The 24591-nt window shown below is 28.7% G+C and overlaps 1 protein-coding gene across 1 annotated transcript in view; it reads right to left on the bottom strand.

Annotated features, from left to right (window-relative positions):
* Positions 1 to 3620: 3620 nt before the first annotated feature.
* LOC123305547 (plasmanylethanolamine desaturase) overlaps positions 3621 to 24591 on the bottom strand; it is a 38855-nt gene continuing 17884 nt past the window's right edge. The window contains exons 2-4 of the mRNA XM_044887300.1: positions 6182 to 6393; positions 5876 to 6094; positions 3621 to 3930 (exon numbers count right to left, since the gene is read on the bottom strand). Of these exons, the coding sequence (XP_044743235.1) occupies positions 3670 to 3930; positions 5876 to 6094; positions 6182 to 6393 (692 nt within the window). The 3' untranslated portion in view covers positions 3621 to 3669. The remainder of the gene's footprint in view (positions 3931 to 5875; positions 6095 to 6181; positions 6394 to 24591) is intronic.

Here is a 24591-nt window from a genome sequence, read left to right as displayed (position 1 = left end):
GAACAAATTTTGTATTTTATTATAACGTTAATTAACGAAGCACTATCTCGTACATACATATATTAACAATCGAAATATCGACAAAAACATGAAAGAAGAGAACTCAATTTGCTATTTAAAAAAAAGAAAAGTTATATTAATCTGAACTTTTGAGAATAATTAGAATTTAAAAAAATCTTTTTTGTTTTTATATGGTTTTTAAACCAAGTATATTTTGTATAAAATGATATTTCTTTTCGATTAAATTGACTTTTATATTAAATTTAAATATTTTCTTTTAAGTTCAAAACAATTAAAATAATTTTAACAATAAAAAATCACACACCAGACTAAAATGGTTTTTGAAAACATAATCTTCTACGCAATCTTTATCAAACTATAGGCTATCCTTGAAAAGTCTGTACAACGCTCTGCCAAGTAAACAACAGTTCAAAAGACGGATAAGTTAGTCAGTTAGTCAATTCTTCTCTTATTCGAATTTGGTGCTGCCAGTAGGAGCAAAAGAGGAGTACGTACTTCTTAGGGACATGTTTTTAATTGTAAATAAACGGGAAATTGTTTTATATTCAATAGTAGTAAATAAGCCCCCTCTCCTCTCTAATACTTTACATTTGAAGCCTAAGTGGTCACAATCAACACATTTTTATGAGGATTTAAACTTAAGATAAAATTTTGTGGACAGTCTCATTCATACAAACCGTGAAATGATTTCCACCATTTAAACGTGATTTATATTTGATGATTATTCCGAAATATTTGTAATCAAATATTTTTTTTAAGGTAATTATTATGATTACACATTAATATTCAGTTCGAGCTTAGAATTTATTATATAATATGTAACAAAGGCATTGGTTGCATTTTAGAAACTAAGCTTTCGACATAATATTTTCGTATATTTATTATTATTAGCAAATTCAAATAAGTTAAGAAAAACAGCTTCCGATTTGATGATATTTCCAAATGCGATTACTTTGTTACCTACATATTATATAGGTAATTTTAATAGTGCTAAGCATTTTTCTTCTAACGGATGCCTTTTTAAAAAAATGTTTCGTCTTTTGGAAGAGAAAATACATTCCCATATCAGGGTTTATATGAATTGACCTTGAAACAGTCAAATAAAGGTCAATTGTATTTTTTTTAAATGTAAACCCATATTTTTTTAGCAGATTTGTTTTCCTTGATAAAAACCAATTCTTTATCGAATTTAAAAATTTTTACTTTTATTGTTTACTAGCAATACATGTCTTTGATTAATTTCCTTTAAAATTCCAAAAGTAATATTAGATGGAAAATAAACTTCTGAATTTTTTAAGCCTAGGAAAATAAAGTTTTATTTTTTACTATGAAACCGTCCACTTACAAAAACCCCGATATCGGGAATGTATTTCGCCCTCCAAATAACAAAACTTTTATAGAAAATATTTAAAAAAAAAATACATCTCTTAGAAGAAAAATGTTTGGAACAACTAAAATGAATCACCTGGATGTAAAATACATATAATATAAAATTTTAAAACTATTACATAAATATAAAATATTATGTAATAAAATATTTAAAAGAGCCGCCAGTGCACTTGTATATGAGATAAAAATTTCTTATAGCAATAAATATTAAAAAATATAATTTTTTTTACAATTGTTAAATATGGCTAAAGGTACTTTTATAAGGCCCTGGTATTCATAGAATATCTATAATAATGGTTTAGTTCAATTATAATAAATTAATAATTAATTATGCTTTCGACAGAACAACTTTAAACGTCATTGTTTAACATTTTGTTTGTTTTTTTGTTGTTTTTTTTTTTTATAATACTATCATAATACTTGTAAACCAAAATGTAGACATAAAGAATATTTGGATCCTCGAATTTTTAAACCTATACTAAATGTTCGTTATTGACTAGTAATGAAATGACGATTAGCAGAAGTTTGACATTGAAAACAAGTTAATTTCTTCGTGCATGCTGTATTCTTTAATATAAAGTCTATGGCTATATTACTTAAGATATGCTTTAGATTCCTGACTTATTGGGGCATTTATTTAGGGTATTTAAGTGTATGATATTTAGGACCGGCGAATCCAACCACCCGAAGATTGGTAGGGCTGTACTCGCAGCAAACTTTAATATAGTTACTAAAAATTTCAGATTATCTGGAGATAATCCTAATAAATCCGGAGATATTAATTAAAATATATATATTTAAAAAAAAAAAATTTTTTTTCTAAATATTTACAAAAATAATTAGCAAATTGACTAATTAATTTATTTTAGAAGTATAAAATTATTAATTGAAGAAATAAACCGAAACAACAGTCTGATCCAGGAATTGGCTCTTTGGCATTTGATTTTTATGAAAGCCAGTGGAAAATGCTTGTCTGGGAGTACTCAACAAAGTAATATTTATGCGAACCATAAAGCAGGCCAGAAGTATCCTTCCGGACAACACGTTCTTTTTATTTAACATTTAAAAAACTGGATAAAGGTCTGATCTCTATGTAACTGGATAGAGGATCTATATGGCGTAAAAAAATAAAATTAAGTATCTTTCTATCTCTATCTAAGCATCCCCAGCGTCTAAGAATGAATGGCTGGGAACTAAATAAAACCATATATAAACCATATTTTTTTAGTTCTAGCCACTCATTTGGTGGCACTAGTATATGTTTGTATATCTCACTTATATTTCTCAAATTCAGACCAATTTCAATACATGGGATCCTCTATCTATATGTTATATATCTATGGTTTTAGTCTATCTTAAGTGGTATAACCATAGAGCTAATATTAAACAAAGAGTGTTAATCATGGTAGAATTAGACAGGGTATGGTCTTGCGTAGGTACGGGAAGGGTGGAGGCATTCTCTCACTTTCGGTAATATCCTTGCACGGTACCCAGTCACCGCCATATTAATTATTTGTTTATGTTCGAGCTTCAAGTTATCTTTTACATGTTTTATGCCAAAAAGAAAATTTGTTGTAAGGAACGATTTTTCTAACGACTAAAATTAAGGATTGTTCACACGACCGTATTCATGTTTTGCACAACGTTTGAATCAGGAAGCGAGAACAAACTAAGATGGTGTCTACTGGGTACGTGCGCGCATTGAACCAAAATTCGTCCTCCAAAGGCCTTTTCATTTATAAAAATGATTCGTTTTTGTTGCGGACAGATAACAAAAAACTATCCAAGTAAAGACATATCTCGTATCTTCTATCTTTGTCAAAAAGCGCTGTTTGATATTGAATAGATTTTTGACAACTGTCCGAAACAATAGAAAATCGATGAAAAGCCTATCGAACATACCTTGTCTAATTCTGCCATGACGTTAATGTTTTAAAGTTATCTTTTATTACCTAAATACGTATAAAGTTCACAGTGTAATTATTTTAGCTGGGATAATTTTCATTACAGCAATAATCTGTCAACTTTGTCAACATCAAAAGATTTGAACTAAACCAATATTATGTGAAACATTTGAATTAACAATTAGTTTACAATTAAATTGATTTAAAATTCGTTATTTATCGTGAGTTTTTATTTCATGTAAATATATAAGCATTCTTTGTTTTGTGTAAATAAAATATAATATATAATAATTTGATGAAGGTATATATAATAAGTAATAATTTGTTTTTCATATAAATAAATTAAAACAATCGATCACGTGCGTTTTTGTGCCCATTTCATATCATCGGCACGTGGTTTATAACCTGTAATTACTTCAATCATATATTCTAGTATTTGCCAAAATTGTATTTTTTCTAAAGGCCAATTTAACCATCCTGTTGTTATACAAAAATATGTTTCATGTGGTGCTACATGATGTATTCGATGATGTCGACGTGGAAGAATTACATGATGATCTTGTAAAAACATTACCCATCGTGGTAATCCGAAATATGTGTGAGACCATTTATGAATCTATATGAACAGAAATTATACAATTTTATATTTCTAAAAAATGAATTATCTTATTGAATAAATATTAATAGGGAATATTCCGTAACTTTAATGACTGGACATTTCAACTAAAGCATTATTTTAGTAATTAATATCTTTTTAATTACTTAAAATTAATTAATAAAAGCTCAAATTCAGTGATGGCATTTAGAAATTTCTAAAATGGAAATTCAAATTGGAAATTCTTGTCAAATTTGTTGACATACTGTATGATATTAATTACTTACATTTTATATGATATTTCATTAAATTATATTATTCTACGGCTTTTTATTAGAAAACTTAATAATAACGAGTCTAAATTCTGTGTTGTAAATTCATTTTTTTAAAGTGTAAATTATACATTGAACTGTCACCAATTGACAGATCACGTACTTATACGTCATCAACAGAGAGCGCCAAAAAAAACGGCGTTTAAATATCTCAAAAATATAATGTATTTTAAATATTTTTTTTACACTTAAATACAGCATTTTTAAGCAGTATTTATATTTTTTACTTTGTTATAACGGTGTAAACAATGAATTAAAAATATAAAAAAAATACATGAATATTCTCTATTGTGTAGGCTATGGTATGTATAGGCTAAGGTTCTTATTTACAATATTAGCTACCAGGGTTTTTTTTAGCTACAGAAGTTCATACAAATGAAATGTTGTTTAGAAATATTTGACTGAAGTTAAGTACATACTGTATTTTAAAAGAGTCAATAACTCATTAGGAATTAGATACAGCTCCGTTATATGCCTCAAGTGTAATAGCTATTGTTCTGCTAGCGTTTTTTTTTTTTTTTTTTTTGCAATAAAATCTTTACTTAATAATCTAAATGCGAAAATAACTCTGTCTGTAACTCAATCACGCCTAAACTACTGAACCGATTTAAATGAAATTTGGTACAGAGACAGTATAAAGCCGAAAGGATATAGGCTACTTTTTAATGTGAAAAAGGCCTATAAGGGTTTTAAGATATATAATTAATTAAAATTGTGCAAAATTACGATTTATGATTTATTGTAAAGTTTGAAATTTGATTAAATTTAATTTGTATTTATCATGATTTAGTTTCTGTCTCTGTTATTAAGCGGGAATATAAAAAGCATTGTGCGCACAAATAATTGAATTGCAAAAAATTCCTTAGATTATACATAACTCGTTTATAATTAATGGTATCATAATAAAATTTCATCAAATATTAATAATATATAAGTTTTATTGTTCATAATCAAAATAATTAATTTAATTAGAACTACCTTTTGTATAAAAATGGGAAATTTTGAAGTTATGTTTATAAATTTAAACAACATCTATTCAAAGAGTATAGAATAGAGAAGAAGCAGGAACATAATAGTAAGTCCATCTGGAGTCTGTGGCGATCAACTATTAAGTGACTTCAAGTTTGACTACTTTGCGAAGGCGACTATTAACTATTAAGTTTGAAAACCTTACTCGGTAGAGACGCTGAAATTCTACACGATTTTACATTAGCTCTTATTGCTTCTCCTTTATCCTATACTCTTTGCTGTTTGCACCTAATCATTGGATTTGACAGCTAAATTTTATTCAACTGAGTTCTTAAAAATGTTTTTTTGATTTTTAATTATTGTTAATATGTATTAACATTAGGTGTAAAAAAACAACTAAAAATTGATTGCTGATTTGAGGAAACTGTTTCCCGTCTCGATACCATTATGGCAAATATAGCTTTTTATTTATGGTTATTTTCTAAAAACTTGCATAATTTTCAGACAAAGTTTCAAGTTAAGGTTTTTTTTTTTCTGTAGCGCCTCTACAACCTTAAAGAGTATAGAAAGAAAATAAGATTATGAAAAAATTATTGAACCGAGTATATTGACACATCGCGTCACTGATATGTGCAAATTGTCCTTTAATCTTCATATTTACTTACCTGATTAGTTAACGCTATAAATAATGATAATAAAAATAAATAGCATGTCCATGGAAATTTCTTTTGTAAATCTTCTTCTGGTGATGATATAAAATTCCATGCTAATAATGCTAAAACAGGTATCGTTACCGAAAAATTATCACCATTTGTTTCGATAAAATCGTGACGAGTTATGGATGTTGGATCGATATGATGTTCACGAAATGGTCGTAAAAAATTCTACATAATAAAAAAATAAAAATAAACTACTTAAAAAAATACTATATTCATATTTATTATAAGCAAAAATAAAAAATAATTTATTACCTTTCCTATAATTGGTAAATCGACTGAGCCCCATGTATCAGCACCCCAATGTACAAGCCCTGAACTAAAATCAGCAGTAATTATACCGAATAATGCTGCCATAATTATTGTGCTTAAATTTTCGAAACGTAAATGTAGTATTATAAAAAAAAAATTCACAGCCATTAATGTGATGCATATACCAACACAAATTGATTCCTGAGTTCGTTTACCTGTAAACAAAAAAAAAAAAAAAAAAAATTAAAAATTTATTATTTTTTCTTATTTAAAGAAATTTTTTGTTTAGTACAAGTAGTACGAAAAAAAACCATTTCAAAATAGTATTTTCTTATAAAAGGGATTGAAAGATAAAAAAAGCTTTTTCTAAGTACGGTGGGACCTCGATAACTCGAACCTCAAGAAACAAGTAATTCGAGATACAAAGGATATAATTGCTAAAATTTCGACTTGGCGCGATTATATTTTAGTTACTATAAGTACGGTGTTATTATATTTTACTAACTACGACATACGGAGTCTGCTTTTTGAAATTCGCGTTACAGAGTATAAATATGTACTATCAATATCTCGGAGGGAAATAACATTTTGTTCGAGTTACAACGTCTAAATAATTCAAGATACCTCGTATTTGGGGGTTCAGCGGAAGAGAATGAAATTTGTTTTCGACTAACTGAGGATTATATAACTTAACGAGGCTCGAGTTATCGATGCCTCACTGTATTTAAAAAATGACGAGTTTTTGACGAAAATTCGTATTTTTTTTTCAAATCTTGAAAATGGAAAGGTTAGGTAAAAAATGTCAAGGATCATAAAATGCTTAAAATTGTCTAAAAGATAAAATCCAATAGATTTTAATATGTTAGATAAAGCGAATGTGATTTCCGGAAGTAGGTTTTAGGAAGTTAATCCGAAAAAATACAATTTCGTATGAGTATGATTTTGTTGAGTACCCTTAAACAAACATTTTCCAGCGGCTTTCATAAAAATCTACTGGTGAGGTATCGATTCTTGAGTCAAATGGTTTACTTTCTCGATTAATTATAAAAGTGGCAAGGCACATTATGAGCCTGACAATCCTACCAGCTTTTCCAGTAAAGCATACAAAGCAAAAAATATTTATTCATGGTAGTATTTCATAATAAACATAGAAATAAAATTCTTTTTTTATCCGGGGTAACTTAATTTTGATATGTAGGTCGTGAGGTCGTGTGATATTTTGCAGTGAATACATAATAACTGCCGACTGACTTATAAAATATCTCGGCTTTAAAAATAATTTACGGCTTTAAGAGTTTAAGATATTATATTTGGTAAAGACATTCGCTTAAGGAAAAAAGTCACTGGAATTTTCATTCTATTTTCAAAAACCTTCAATCCGAATTCTGACATTAGTGTAGGAATTAATATAAACTTTAGTAGTTTTTAAATGTAGGAATTAATACAATATTGTTGTTTTTGGACTAGTTTTTCAAAACTCACAGTGCTACTTTTGTTATTTTAAATTTAAACAAACAAACGTATTGTTGAGAATTTTTTATAAATAAACAAGTGAAAACAAACAATTGACTGAGTTAATTGTTGAAATACCATGCATAGACAGTGTTGATTACTCTATCACATTACACATTCATACATGTCACACATACATAACTGATATCAACATACAATACATACTATACAATTTACGCCTGATTTGCGCACTACGGACCAAAGACCTAATTGACCTATGTTGCTCATTTACGAACTCGACCTCACTTTTTACGTCCTGAGTACGCTGTAAAAATTTCAGCTTGATATCTTTTTTCGTTTTTGAGTTGTCGTGTTGGCAGACAGACATACAGACGGACAACCAAAAAATGGACTAATTAGGTGATTTTATAAACATCTATACCAAAATTTTGTTCATTGCATCAATGTTTTTAAGCGTTACAAACTTGGGACTAAACTTAGTATACCTTGTATATAACATATATATATATGGTATAAAAAACAGTAATTTATAGTGTTAATTGGTTTCAATGTAATATAATATATTTTATTTTATGACATGTGTGACTTGTGATTAATTCTGTATGTTTATTTAAATCAAGTTTCAAATGAAATTAGGTAACCTAAACCAGGATAAAAATTGCTTTATAAGGATCTGCATTCATTGAAAAACTCGCTTGGCAAGCCCCCCCCCCTTGGTGCACGTACATCTTTAATAAAATATACCTTTTCAAGATGAAATACAATATTCGAGTAAAATAATTATTATGAATGAAAAGTTTTTGGGTAAACATAAAATCTTGAAATTATTCTCTTGGCCAATTTATCTATCTCTATCTCTATCTATATATTATAAATGCGAAAGTAAGCATGTTTGTTTGTTTGTTTGTTACGCTTTCACGCTAAAACTAGCGAATGGTTTTTAATGAAACTGTACAGCAATATAGCTCATACTTCAGACTAATACATGAGATATAATTTATGAAGATATTTAATAAAAAAAAAAGAAATTTAAAAATTAATTTAATTTGACATTACCTACCATAAATTACAGATTTCTGTACAAATAGTCAATATAAAATATTTCACGGTCATCTTCTTTGATATACTCAATGAATAATTATGACTAGTATACATTTAAAAAATAGAAAACCATACATATATTTTACCTGTGTAAAACAATCCTTACCATTATTTCGAGTTTTATAGAAAGGAGATAAGCGAGAGCAATCTTTATCAATCTTTACTTTTAAACCCAGCGAAGCGGGTGGGTATCATTCTAGTCTTAAATAAAGCATCGTTATGGTTTGATAAACAAAAGGTATTTGTTTTGTTATATATATACCATGTATATATGAAATATACATAGTATATTAAGTTTAGATCCCAAGTTCGTAACGCTTAAAACACTTAAAAATATTGATGCTACGAAAATAATTTTGGTATAGGTGTTTCTAAAATCACCTAATTAGTCCATTTTCGGTTGTCTGTCCGTCTGTCTGTCAACACGATAACTCAAAAACGAAAAATGATATCAAGCTGAAATTTTTAGAGCGTGCTCAGTACATAAAGTCGAGTTCGTAAATGAGCAACATAGGTCAAATGGGTCTTAGGTCCGTAGGAGGTAGGACCCATTTTGTAAACCGTTAAAGATAGAACAAAAGTTTAAATATAAAAAATGTTCCTTATAAAAACAACTTTTGGTTTAAACGTTTTTTATAAATATCAGTTATGTATGTGTGACATGTATGTATGTGTAATGTGATAGAGTAATCAACACTGTCTATACAAAGCTATCATCCCCGTAAAATTATATAGTATGTATTATATGGAAATATCAGTTATGTATGTGTGAGTGTGTGACATGTATGTATATGTAATGTGATAGAGTAATCAAGACAGTCTATACAAAGCTATCATCCCTGTATTCAACTCCAGATGAGAAATATTAATTGCTAAAGCACCATAATAAATTATTTATATTGCAGCTATTAATTTATTCATTCAATGCGGTTCAAATATAAATGAAATAAATAGTTAACTATTAAAACAAACCGCATATTATTGTAAAATGTTTACATTATGGTAAAAGGTATACATGGTAAAAGGAAACATATGTCAACATTTAATTATCGTAAATGTATAAAAAGTATGCATGGCTAATAAAATATTATGTCTTTTAAAATAAGAAACATTATATCTTAGATTTATGAAAATCAATTTAAATTAATTCAGGAAAATTAACCTTTAGTTAGGTTAGGTTAGGTAGGGTTCAAGGGCCCGTAAAGTGCGGCCCTTTTATTTAGAGACCTGTGGTTCATTGTAGTACAATAATCATCATAAAATACAGGGTGGGCCATTTTATATATACACCTTAATATCTCATTTTGTATTTAACCACTTCAAAAAAAGTTGCAGAGTTTGATGGAAGACATCATGTTCTAACATTAGATTTTACCTAGTTCTTCGGATTTCCTTACTAGCCAATTTATATCCTAAACGGCAAGAGGTAAAATAACACTTTTATTTAGGAAGTTGATCTTCATAAAAAAAAACTAACAATTTTTATTCAAAACATTTTTTCGAAAAACGTTAGATTTCGAAGAAAATTGGACTCAAAAATATTTCATTATCAAGACACTAGGGAAAAATGATTTTGACCTACAATTATCGATCAACTCTAAGCGTATTTTCTTTCGATTAAATGCAATATTGACATATGTTTAATTCGCATTTCCACCGTAAGCTAACGTTTTTCGAAAAAATGTTTTCAACAAAAATTGTTAATTTTTTTATGAGGATCAACTTTCTTATTTAAAGTGTTATTCTATCTCTTATTGTTTAGGCTATTAAAGAAACCCGAAAAACTAGGTCCAATCGGATGTCAGAACATGATGCCCCCATCAAATTCTGCAACTTTTGTTGAAGTTATTTTTTGGTTGGCTAGCTACAAAACGTTATATTTAGATGTATTGATTAAAACGGACCACCCGGTATAATGGGATTTTTTACGTATCGAGAGTATATCACAATAAATTTATTTTAAAAGCCATGGAATGTCCCCTGAAATTTGAATATTTGAGTTTGAATTGATTATTAACTTGGAATTCAAAAGATCAATGGGTGGGTTATTTGAAACAATGGCTGCGTTCAAACAAACCAAGCTCTCGAAATTTGCTAGAATCGTTTGAATCGGCAATTTCATCATATAAAAGAAGCATGTGTAAATGAATTAGATTAAATTATGAATACGCTAGCGTGTAACTAAACAAGGCGAAATTATTAATACAATAGAAATATGGATACTATAATTTTAATAACAATAAACAAAATTTCTGTAATAAAGTATAATAAAAAATAATTTATTTATAAACATTTCTCCTAAACAATGTCGACAAACCGGTATTTGATTTAATCATATTACGTATCTATGTTTTTTATTATGTAACAAATTTAAACTGTATATAAATTATGAAACAGACTTTTAATCATTACAGTTAAACTTTAAACATTGTTGTACAAAAGATGTAGACGTGTGTATATCTCTATATATTATAAATGCGAAAGTAAGCATGTTTGTTTGTTTGTTACGCTTTCATGCTAAAACTAGCGAATGGTTTTTAATGAAACTGTAAAGCAATATAGCTTATACTTCAGAATAACACATGAGATATAATTTATAAAGATATATAATAATATATAATATAATTTTTTATTAATAAAAAATTAAAAATTAATTTAATTTGACATTACCATAAATTACAGATTTCTGTAAAAGTGGTCATTTGACATTACCATAAATTACAGATTTCTGTAAAAATAGTCAATATAAAATATTTCACGGCCATCTTTTCTGATATGAATAATTACGACTATTATACATTTAAAAACATAGAAAACCATACATATATTTTACCTGTGTAAAACAATCCTTACCATTATTTCGAGTGTTATAGAAAAGGGATAAGCGGGAGCAATCTATATCAATCTTCAATTTTAAACCCAGCGAAGCGGGCGGGTATCACTCTAGTTTTTCTATATATTAAGGACGTTCATTTTCAAACACCTGTTTTGCTCTGTGCAGTATAAGGAAACAGGATACTTTAGGGTAGTCAAAGCGCCAAGGCAAGTTTAGACTTGTGATTGAAATTATTTGTATCTTATTTCCAACTCGGATGATGAATTTTGTTATAACTTCATGAATGTTGACGAAAAATAAGAATCAAATTTTTCGATATTTGCCTTGGTTTTCGAAATATCGAAAGCTAAATAATTAAACAAAATTTTTGATATTTTGAAAATTACTCCAGATATCGAAAAAATTTATTTTTTCTTTTCGTTTTATATTGTTCAGTTATAACATAATTCACCATTAAAATTGAAAATGTATACATTTTTTTTGAATTATTGACCCCACCACCGTGCTCATACATCCTAAATTAGTCGGGCACAACGGGTTTTGTTTTTGATTTAGATTCTAAGTTTAATTTAAATAGTTTTTTTTTTAATTTCCACCGGCTAGTTTTGGAGAAATCTATGAAAACATATCATTCATCTACAACGCAAAGTACAAAATTTTGTATTTGTTCCAAATAAAAAATACTTTTGTATTTTTTGATCAGTTTTAAGCAAAAAAGTACTCTTGTGATATTTTTTCTCGAGACGTTTGGTTTTCGAAATAAAAATTCTTGAAAAGTTAAAAATTCAATATTCGATTTCAAGAAAAATGTGCTTTTGTTTTTTCAATCTCTGAGGGAGTTCGTTTAGCTAACGCAGCTCCTGCGCTACGACATAATCAATGAATCAATTTTTGTAATTTTATTCAATATCTACAATACATGTATAAACGTTTTTTCTATTAAAAGCCTTAATTACGACTACGGTAAAAGATGGAATAAACTATTTTGTTCGGCTTTATTCGTAAACTATTTTTGTAATTTTGCAAATCATGTTCGTTTTCAACCATTTAGAGTTATCACTTCTGAGCATAGTTTCTCTAATAGACCTTTTCATTTTAAAATCACGATTCACTTTTGTTTCGTACTAAATGATTTATAACCAATGTGATAAAATGAATAACAAATGTCTTTTATCTTAGTCCAACTTATTGCTGTGAATCGGAAAAAATAAACTCTGCACTTGCACTCAAGGCATAATGAAAAAGCCTATTTGGTTCATTGGTTGATATAATGGACTTCTGGACTCCGAGTGAATGCCGGTACTGTCGGGCGGCTCTTCAACCTACCATCCTAAACAGGTTTAACTGTAGAATAGATTCATATAATAGTTAAAATTGTTGAATAACTATGATATTAAAATTAGTTTAAAAATTAACTTTAAACGAAATTTTACCTTCGCTAACAAAATTGATTTTACATATTTATATTTAATTAACAGGTGCAATTTTTTGCGTCAAGATTTCCAGCTGTCGAGTTACATTCAAAATAGTATAATCAAAATAAAGTTACCTTCTCATTTAGTATTTAGCATTGAATTTTAAACTATCGAAATATTTTTAAAAATAAATAAATATTTGAGTGTTATATACTGCAAAAATTAGAAATATTTAACTGAAGTCCTGCGGTTGCTGAAGTCCTGCGGTTTTAACTTGGACCAAAGAGTATTTTTTTACCCCTGTATATATGAAATATCATAAGGTATATTAATATACCCTGTGTACATAAAGGATCGTTTTAATTTATTATGACTAATAGCTCGTTTTTTAGTTAACCAATCAAAAATAACTTTAACAAAAATTGCAGAGTTTGTTAGGGAACATCATGTTCTGACATTGAATTGGACCTAGTTCTTCGGGTTGCTATAACGGTCAATTTAGATCCAAAAGATAAGAGATAGAATAACACTTTAAATTAGAAAGTTGACCCTCATAAAAATACTGATATTTTCATGAGGTTGACCCTCATATAAAACGTTTTTTCGAAAATGGTTAGCTTTCGGAGGAAATGGGACTTAGGGTCATTCGTCTGTTTTAATAAATTTTAAGTCCAGATAAAATTTCAAGATCATTTGAAGGCGTATTTCGACTATCAAGTATTCATCATCAGTATGAATTAGCTGCAAACAGCGTATGCATTGCTAATTTGGTGACCAACTAATTTGTTAACTTGGCTTAGTCATATGACGGCCGAACTACTTTAAAAGAGTAAAAATTAAAATTGAATCTCTTAATTGAGCATGCATACATAATACATTATATGTAATATAATATAATTATTATAACAAATTAATATTTCATTCACGTTTTATTAAAATTTACACTTCTGCACACAAATAACTAAATATTGCACACGAATGCGTTATTTTAACGCCGCCACAATAATGTTTATACATTTCTTGGAGAGCTTATCAGTTGAAGAATTTTTTCTGGAATTTGCATGGTAAAAGTTTTTTTAAATTTATTTTGAGTAATCTTCTTGGAAAAAATGAGCATTACCATACTAACTGTTTAAAGTCAAAAATTTTACGCTTAAAATATTGATGAACAAAATTTTGGTGTTCAGAAAATCGCCTAATTAGTTCATTATCGGTTGTCCGTCTGTATGTCTGTCTGTCATTACGACAACTCAAAAACGAAAAGAGATATCAAAATGAAATTTTTATAGCGAACTCAGGACGTAAAAAGTGAGGTCGAGTGGGTCTTGGGTCCGTAGAACAAAAATTTAAATGTAAAAAATGTTCCTTATAAAAAAATAAACAACTTTGGTTTGAAACATTTGTTCGTAAACATCACTGTTAACCCATGAGAGCGCAAATTAGTCGTAAATTATGGTATGGGAAAATCAGTTAAGTGTGTGTGACAATTTTTATAGCGTGCTTAGGAAGTAAAAAGAAAGGTCGAGTTCGTAAATGACCAACATAAGTCGAGTTGGTCTTGGACCCATCTTGTTAAAGATAGTACCGTTAGAGATAGAACAAAGACTTAAATACAAAAAATGTTCTTTATAAAAAAATAAACAACTTCTGGTTGAAACATTTTTTCGTAAACATCACTGTCTACCTGTGAGAGCCCAAATTATATAGTACGTATTATATGGGAATATTAGTTATGTGACATGTATGTATGTGTGACTACCTAACAGTGGCTATCTTTCTTTACTTACATGATATAAAAAATAAACTTTTTTTTAGAAATATATCCGAAAATAAATAATTTAAAACCGTATTTTCAAATATCTTTTAAATGCTTACAGTAATCGAATAAACAAAAGAGACCATTTTTGTAGATCGGTTAAATTTCTTCAAAAATATGTATTGCCCATTTTATGAGTTTTGTTAATTAGTGAGTTATAAATACAATTAACTAACATAATTATTATTTTTTCCCGTAGCTGCTAAATAGCTAAATCGGGCCCTGATTGTAGTAAATTACTTTCTTTACTTTGTAGGAATGTAAAAGTAGCACAAAGTTTCGAATGATTATTAAGCTAACTTGTGACCAGTCACATTAAAACCTCCTCGTTGTTAGAAGTCGATTAAAAATATAATCATGACGTATACACCTTGATTTAAATGGGTAAATAAATTAAAAATATTTATTTTTATGAATAGAACAAGAGACAATGCATGCTTTGAAACGAATTCTTATACAGTCAAACCTGGGTAAGTGAGAACTGGATAAGTGAGAAAACTCCATAAGTGGGAGTAATAGCCAGGACCCGTCATTTTAAAGCTCCCAAAACCTCTATTAGCGAGAAACAAAAATCTCTGTAAGAGAGAGTCGTTTTTCCCTCATGGACCTCCGTAAGTGAGACTGCTACTTATCTACACCTCTATAAGTCGAGGCTTATTTATTTATATTATTTAGGAGGAACTATAGCTACTCATATAACATATTTACTACATTCGTACTTGCTGTGACTTGTTATTGCTGCGTACCTCTATAAAAGAGAAACGCTACTCATGTACCTGCATTAGCGAGAAACTCGGGTTAGTGAGAAACTTCTATAAGCGAGACTGAGATTATGTTCCCTTGAACTCTCGCTTATCCAGGTTTGACTGTATACATTTAGTTCCAAAAAATATCTAAGAGTCCAAAAATATATAGTGTTTTAAGAAAAAACAGGCATTTTTTAAAAAAAATTACTATGTTTCTTTTTTGGTAAACCACCCTTCCTTTTTATAAGTTGGCAAAATGTTATTCAGAAAAGTTTCTCGCAATTAAAAATTAAGACTCTATACAAAATATCAAGAAGAGCCGTGTACTTTAATTATAGCATCATTTTTTATTTGAACAAAAGTTGTAATATAACAAAAAAACGTAACAAAGAAAATAATAATAAATCAATTAACATGTACTATCCGAAAGTGTAATTTTTTGTGGACTAGGTTAGAAAATTAATTTTCTCGGATAAACATTCACTAAGAATGGAATTGACAAAGTTTGAAAGATCTTCTTGAAATTCATTACTTTGAATCTTGAGTCATAATTGGTAATTTCGAGCAACTTTTCTTAGTAACATTTTGTCAACTTATAAAAAGGATGGGTAGTTTACCAAAAAACAAAATAGTGATACCAAATTTTTGGCTACCCTGTACATTATTTAGAAGTTTTAAATATTCCTACATACTTTTCAGAATAAGCAAAATTTATTGCAAATGACTTTTTTTCTTAAAATGCAAAATAAGAAAATTTACAAGTGTAGTTACCTCCTTATCCGGACACACACTGTATTAGTATATACAGGATAGTTATTGAAATAAATACCACGATACTCGAAATTAAATAGTATATCAAGAAATTATTTAAAAAAAATATAATAAAATATCGATATTTTGATTGCAACTCAACCATCGTCAGTAGTTAAATTTATTCATATTACAAACATGTTTTTATAAAGTTAAAAGTAAATATGTAAAACATTTTTAGTTGTAGTGTAAAGCTACACTCAACATTTATTACCATTTACTCCTGGACTAGTAATAATTGTTCTTGAAGTGACATCATAGTTAAAATTGTTTTACAATTATGAATAATAATTTTTATTTTATAAATAACTTAAACGCACTTATTAAAATAATGTGTTATGATTAATCAATCTTGTATCATCACCATCAAGGTGCAATTTTATATAATTAGTTGAAATGAAACTCGTTAAAATATACGTAATTAGTTATTATAATTAGTTTAAAATGCCACTAGTCTGTCAAACATGTTCAAGTAGACATACAATAAAAATAGATGCAGTTCTCTTAAAGGTAGTACGTCCGTTACAACCAAGACTATAAAAGGCTATTTCCCGTACAGACTTTCTTCATTATACCATTTTCATTCGAGGAAAGCTGATTTTTAACCGATACGTGAATCGACCAATAATAGCCAAGGTTTTGCCGCGTATACAGAGGCTGATTAAGAAATTTTGCGCCCCTATGCAGTTTCCAAAATTAGCACTTTCGTCCTTTCAATTTGCATTCAAGTTTAAAATATGTACATAGCTATAACTTAAAAATTTTATTATTTAGGAAGTCGTAGATAACAATATTTAATAATATATTCTATTTTAACTTGAAAAACAAAAATATTTTGAATAAAAGTTGTTAAACTTGAAAAACATAGTAAATAATTTTTAATATTTGCATAAAAAATGAGAGATTTAAATGCATGTAGCTGTAAATCAATGATTTATTTCAAGGTTTTTAAAAAAGTGAATTTTAATTTATTTTTGATATTAAGGTAGTATAGCAGAATGGAGGGTCATGGTGAACTATTTTTTTTTTAAATTTATTAAAAAATTCTTGTTTCTATATTTAATAGATATAATTAATTAAAATTATCCAAAAATACACGGACCTTTATGATTGTCTTTGTTCAAAAATGGAAATGATTTATGTATGCAAAATTGGCAGTTTTGATAGATTCAATAGCACTGAAAACGAATTTTTGTTGCTTGACCCATGTTAGTAAACACTGTTCAAGTTTAGAATATTCTGATAAACGTACACGTTTTAGTTTTCCTTGTTCTTCAGAATATTATGATTGAATTTTATCTTTAATCTGAATTATTGTACAAATAATCCAGTAAATATGTATGAAAATATGGGGTTGCTGTGCAAAAGGTCGGGTAGTTTTGATTTTTGGATATGTTGTTAGTGTTGAGCCCATGACTTAAAATCCAAGTTTTCCACCTCGGGGTGCCAAGGCGCGCCGCGGGGCGCGCCACTTTTTAATGAAATATCGAAAATTTGACCATTCCTAAGTGAAATCTCGCGAACGGTTTATTTTACAGAAAATATTATTTTAATAAATTAAAGGGTAATAAATTTGTGACAGTTTAAGCCCAACACCAGGTTTGTAGCATAAATAATGGCTGAATTATAGATCTTCAAAATAAATTAACTAAGATAATTGGGATCAATGATATAGGTTGGTAAACCTGCATTATTAATTGATCAGCTGAGTGTTAGTAGTTTAGTAAAAACAAATTAATTCTATTGTCATGTTATTGTCAGATTTGTTGTTTAAAATGATCTGAATGTTCGTGCATGGTTATTGCTTAAAAGTATCATTTTTAAGATACAGAAGTGGTTAGGTCAAGAGAAAAACCCTCTTGAATGGGGCTGGGTATCTACCAGATTTGGGCTCTCTCCCCTCAAAATGGACAGAGATGCAGCTCCTGAATCCCTTCTTAAAATGATATCTTGCAATTGTAAGAAAGCGTGCAAGAACTCATGTGGTTGCCGTAAAGCTGGTCTTATATGTTCTTCTCTATGCACCTGTTCTCTAGGAGAATCTTGCGAAAACGTTTCGGAAATAAATCCGTTTGAGGAGAGCTTTGAAGACGAAGACGACATGCTGGCGTCAATAAATAACTCTAAACATGAAGATATAGGAGAGTTAAATTTTCCACTGGATAAAGAGAACAAGGAGCATCAGGCAGAGCTTGAGCATTTCCATCCTGGCCCATCAAAAATGCGAAAACTTTAAATAGATACTGTTATCGTTATTCGTAACAAATACTTCCAAAGTGTACTGTATTGTTTTAACTAAATAGGACATTCATTGATAAAAAAATGTTAATATATAACTCCTACAAACACACTTTTCATTCTTTCTTTCATAATTTTATTAATACTTTCTTTTATTCTTTTATAGCAAATAAACTAACATACACAATTAATTTATACGGCGTTTGATTTAAACAATTATATTGTGGAAATATTTTTAAAAAATCACGATTTTCACAAATCTTTGAAAAATTGGTTTATTTTGAAGGTTTGTATTTCAGCCATTATTTACGCTACAAACCTGGTGTTGGGCTTAAACTGTCACAAATTTATTACCCTTTAATTTATTAAAATAATATTTTCTGTAAAATAAACCGTTCGCGAGATTTCACTTAGGAATGGTCAAATTTTCGATATTTCATTAAAAAGTGGCGCGCCCCGCGGCGCGCCTTGGCACCCCGAGGTGGAAAACTTGGATTTTAAGTCATGGGCCTAACACTAACAACATAGGAAAAAATCAAAACTACCCGACCTTTTGCATACCACAATGTATTATTTTACTGAACTAAAAGAGTAGATTTTAGCATATTAAATTCGACACAGACTTCATTGCGTGTCTTCCCACTTTCATAAACGGATATTAACTTTAGTTTTTCACGTAGGTACTGATAGCGATTTGAGCCTTCGTTTCGGAATTTTTAATAAGGTAAAACTAAAACTGAAAGTCATTGAGCTCAAAAATAGTTAAGTGCGGAATTTGGGGGAAAAATAAGAATATGTCAGTAAACAAACAAAACGATGTTATCTTAGTTCTCAGTTGCAAAGGTTAATGCAAATAAAATTCGATAAAATCGAAAAATCGAATCCCAGATATAGAGGTTTGCTTTGTCCTAATAACAAAGATAATTCAGTGGAACCTGCGTTGGGACCTCAGCATGAATTCCAGTTATGAAGGTTCATCCAGGTCCCACTTAACCAGATCCCACTTAACCAAGTTCCACTGCATAATAATTGCTGATTTAACTAGAATGGTATGACTTTGAGACTGAGAACTATACTACCTTAATATAAAATAAAATACACCCAACGAATGAATACATTAATCATTAAAGGTTATTTATTCAATAAATTTTGAATACCTACACTTAAACACACGAACACATGATTTTCAGAAAATATAAAATTCCCCATATTTTCAGCCTACTTTACTTAATTTTAAATACAATAAATTTTCGAATAGTAAAATAACAATGGTTTGCAAATTAATAAAATAGTTTTGCTTCCAAAAAATTTGCCGGCTACTAATTTTAATGATTTTGCAAAATACCATTTATGAAAGATGATGTATATACAATTGTTATTTAAAACCAAAACAACTTGTTTATCTGATATAAAATTGATGAACAATATCGAAATATTTATTATACCATGTATATGAAATATACTAAGGTATACTAAATTTAGTCCCAAGTTTGTAACGCTTAAAAATATTAATACTATGAACAAAATTTTGGTATAGGTATTCATAAAATCACCTAATTATCGTCTATCTGTTCGTCTGTCATCACGATTACGCAAAAAACGAAAAGAGATAGCAAGCTGAAATTTATATTGCGTGCTTAGGACATAAAAAGTGAGGTCAAGTTCGTAAATGAGTAACATAGGGTCTTGTAAACCGTTAGAGATAGAACAAAAGCTTAAATGTAAAAAATGTTCCTTATAAAAAAATAAACAACTTTTGTTTGAAACATTTTTTCGTAAACATCACTGTTTACCCGTGAGAGCGCAAATTATGCACAAATTGTATAGTATGTATTATTATATGGGAATATCAGTTATATATGTGTGACATGTATGTTGGTGTAATGTGACAGAGTAATCACACAGTCTATACAGGGTAATTCAACAATTAACTCAGTCAATTGTTTATTATAGAAAATGGTGAATCTTTAAAGTAAGTATATATAATAATTATTAATGTTATCATGTATAGCAGGGCTTCTTAAACTTTTGTAATTCACGACCCCATTTATGATTGCGAGTTTCTTGACGACCCCATACAAATATAAAAGAAAAATAAATTAATATTTTTTGATGATTTATTTATGAGGTAACAATATACATATACATATGAAAATATATAACTTTAAAATTCGTTTTGAAACATACAAAAATCTAAAATTAAAAATTGCACAAAAAATTATAAAATTGTATTTATTATAGTTTCAAAAATAAAAGTGGATTCTGACCGTCTTAATTCTCTCGAATATACTCAAGTAGTTGCGTGGTTAGTATTAAATTAAAGCAGGGCTTCTTAAACTTTTGTAATTCACGACCCCATTTATGATTGCGAGTTTCTTGACGACCCCATACAAATATAAAAGAAAAATAAATTAATATTTTTTGATGATTTATTTATGAGGTAACAATATACATATACATATGAAAATATATAACTTTAAAATTCGTTTTGAAACATACAAAAATCTAAAATTAAAAATTGCACAAAAAATTATAAAATTGTATTTATTATAGTTTCAAAAATAAAAGTGGATTCTGACCGTCTTAATTCTCTCGAATATACTCAAGTAGTTGCGTGGTTAGTATTAAATTAAAGTATAAGTTAAAAATTTAATGAGATGGATGTGCCTGTTTTTTATTGCATAACAAATCAAATCTTGGTGGTATGTTTGAAACTGCTGGACGTAAGACCTCTTCAACATTTTTTATCGCTGAACGATATTGGGATTTAATGTGTTAAAGCTGCTTCTTCAGCAATATTACCTAGAAATTTTGTTGATAATTATTTCTCGGGATTATTTCGGCTTTTAGAGATAATTCCAATAACATTTCATAATTCATAGTAAATGTTATTCAAGTTATTATAATACTCTTAATAGAAATGCAGGTACAAACAATCTTTCCGAACTAGAAGATTTTATGATATATTTATCTACGGTAATTGTTATTTTATCTTTATAACAATAATTTTACAAGTTAAAAAACATTTTCTGTTAAATTGTATTTTTACCTCTCGCGACCCCAGAATTTTGCTACGCGACCCCAAATGGGGTCGCGACCCATAGTTTAAGAAGCCCTGATGTATAGTCATAGTGTCCCACAAGCTGTTTGTTCATTTGAAATCGCAGCAGCGGCAAAAGTCGTAGAGAGAAATTTATACGAAATTTCCAGTATGTATTAATCATTTAACAAAGCACTCTTTCTGTTCCTCTTTCTGTCTACTACCTTAAGTGATGATTTTTTCAATATAAGACATTCGATGTTGTCTTGTATGAATAGACTCAAACAAGTTACCTATTTAAATGGCAAGTATATTTATCCTAGTAACACCTCCACTCTACAGTATATAGCTTTAATGGACGTGGTTTTTTATGTAAAAAAAAAATTAAATTATAAACAGATCGGCGCGGGGTAGGAGACATAAATCAGATGTGGGATGGAGACTTAAACCAGGGTAATCTCTCTCGCAATATTTCAATATGAATTTATTCCGCAATAATAGTAATAAGTATAAAAGTTTCGCAATAATAAATATAAGTCATACAAATTACTTATTTTAATTATAAAACTAAATTTTTATATTTATTTCAAATTTGTGTGTACTTTATATAAGTTAAAGTCCCTCGTACATGATACTTTTAATAGCTTTTTCTATCTCAACACATTATACCACTTAAAATATGAGAACGAGACTGTTCACTTCAATGGATTCATGCACATTATGTATTTTCATCTGAACAAATAGAAAGAGAGGCGAAATAATTATTATTATAATACTCTGTATACAGGGTGTAACATTTTAATCTATTATGGCTTGTTTTGTAGTTAACCAATCAAAAAAATAACTTAAATAAAAGTTGCGGAGTTCGATGGGGGACTCCCATCTAATGTGTTATTCTATCTCTTACTGTTTAGGATCTAAATTGGCTATTATAGAAATTCGAAGAACTAGATCCAATCTGATGTCAGAACATGATGTTCCCCATCAAACTCCACAACTTTTTTACTATTATTACTTTTTGTTTTTTGTTTACTTTTAATCATGCATACGATATTTATTTACAACATGGTCTCTCGATTATAATTGATGTTTTTAATATGATACATATACAGGCATAAACTAAATATTGACAAATATCTTGTCTAGTAATCATAATTAAAGAGAATTGAAAAAAATACACTCGAACCAGGACTCGAAACCGGACTTCTTGGATTCATGTCAAGCGCCCTACCAATTAGGCTATTCGAGTTCTAGACACAGAGTAGAAAAGATATTTGTCAATATTTAGTTTACGCCTGTATGTATCATATTAAAAACATCAATTATAATCGAGAGACCGTGATGTAAATAAATATCGTATGCATGATTAAAAGTAAACAAAAAACAAAAAGTAATAATAATAAATAAGTGGATAAAAAAAAGTAAAAAATTCAATGAGTTGAAAAAATTGCACATGAATCCAAGAGGTCCGGGTTCGAGTGTATTTTTTATACCATGTATATATGAAATATACATAGTATATTAAGTTTAGTCCCAAGTTTGTAACGCTTAAAAATAATGATGCTAGGAAAAAAATTTTGTCATGGGTGTTCATAAAATCACCTAATTAGCCCATTTCCGGTTGTCCGTCCGTCCGTCCGTCTGTGGACACGATAACTCAAAAACGAAAAAAGATATCGAGCTGAAATTTTTACAGCGTACTCAGGACGTAAAAAGTGAGGTCATGTACGTAAATGAGCATCATAGGTCAATTGGGTCTTGGGTCCGTAAGACCCATCTTGTAAACCGTTATAGATAGAACAAAAATTTAAATATAAAAAATGTTCCTTATCAAAAAATAAACAACTTTTGCTTGAAACATTTTTTCGTAAACATCACTGTTTACCCGTGAGGGCGCCAAGTAGGCGGAAATTTTATAATATGTACTATACTTGATTATCAGTTATGTATGTGTCACATGTTTGTATGTGTAATATGATAAAGAAATCAACACTGACTATGCATGGTATTTCAACAATTAACTCAGTCAATTGTTTGTTTTCACTTGTTTTCAATTCTCTTTAATCCACAACTTTTGTTTAACTTTTGTTTTTTGATTGGTTAACTAAAAAACCAAAATAAATTTAAAATGGTTCATCTTGTATAAGAGTATGGTAACCAATGTGATAATGTTATTAATCATAATTTGATTCTTTACAATAGCGTAAGCATAGTTCCCATTTTTCTTCCCATACTAACAATAGGTAGATGGATAAAAGTTAGTTTATCAAAGTGAACCAGAATGTATGAAAGTTCCTTACATATTTCTTCAAACTATGCATTACATATATATATTTTTTTTTTGTAGAATTAATGTTAAAAAGCAATTGAATGCAACAAGACAATTGGGAGCCAGATAAAAAGGCATAATAATGTATACTTCCTAGTTTTATATACTTCAAACATGAAAACATAAGCTACATCTATATCAGGTCATACACATTCAATGCATAATATCATAACGGTAATTACTTTGTTTAGTAAAATATATAATTATTTAATATATTGTTGCTACAAAAGCTTGGCGCATATTGTTTTTATTCCTACTTATATTTACCCCAAAAATATAGACTTATACACTGCATCGCAAAGTTGGCGAGCTGAGGGTAGGGGGGTGTGCTATAAATCCCTATATTATCTCTAAAACACGATTTATATGAGGTTTTGGGATGTTGTTTATAAACACATATAAATTTTCATTTTCTTGGAAGGCACCCGCCCAATTCAAGGTATCTAGCAAATTTGGAAAGGAAAATTTAAGAACTTTTTAAAGATTTCCAGGTCTGAAAATATTGTTTTTTAAGGAAACTTATTTTAATATGAAATAATAATTTATTAATTTATTTTAAACTAGCTGTGAACTGTTCGTTTCGCTGGGCAACTTCACTTTTAAATACAA

This window comes from Chrysoperla carnea, chromosome 1 (genome assembly GCF_905475395.1).
Source record: "Chrysoperla carnea chromosome 1, inChrCarn1.1, whole genome shotgun sequence".
Classification (NCBI taxonomy): domain Eukaryota; kingdom Metazoa; phylum Arthropoda; class Insecta; order Neuroptera; family Chrysopidae; genus Chrysoperla; species Chrysoperla carnea.
The sequence above is the reverse complement of the archived record's forward strand: the minus strand, read 5'-3'. Positions and strand labels throughout refer to the sequence as shown.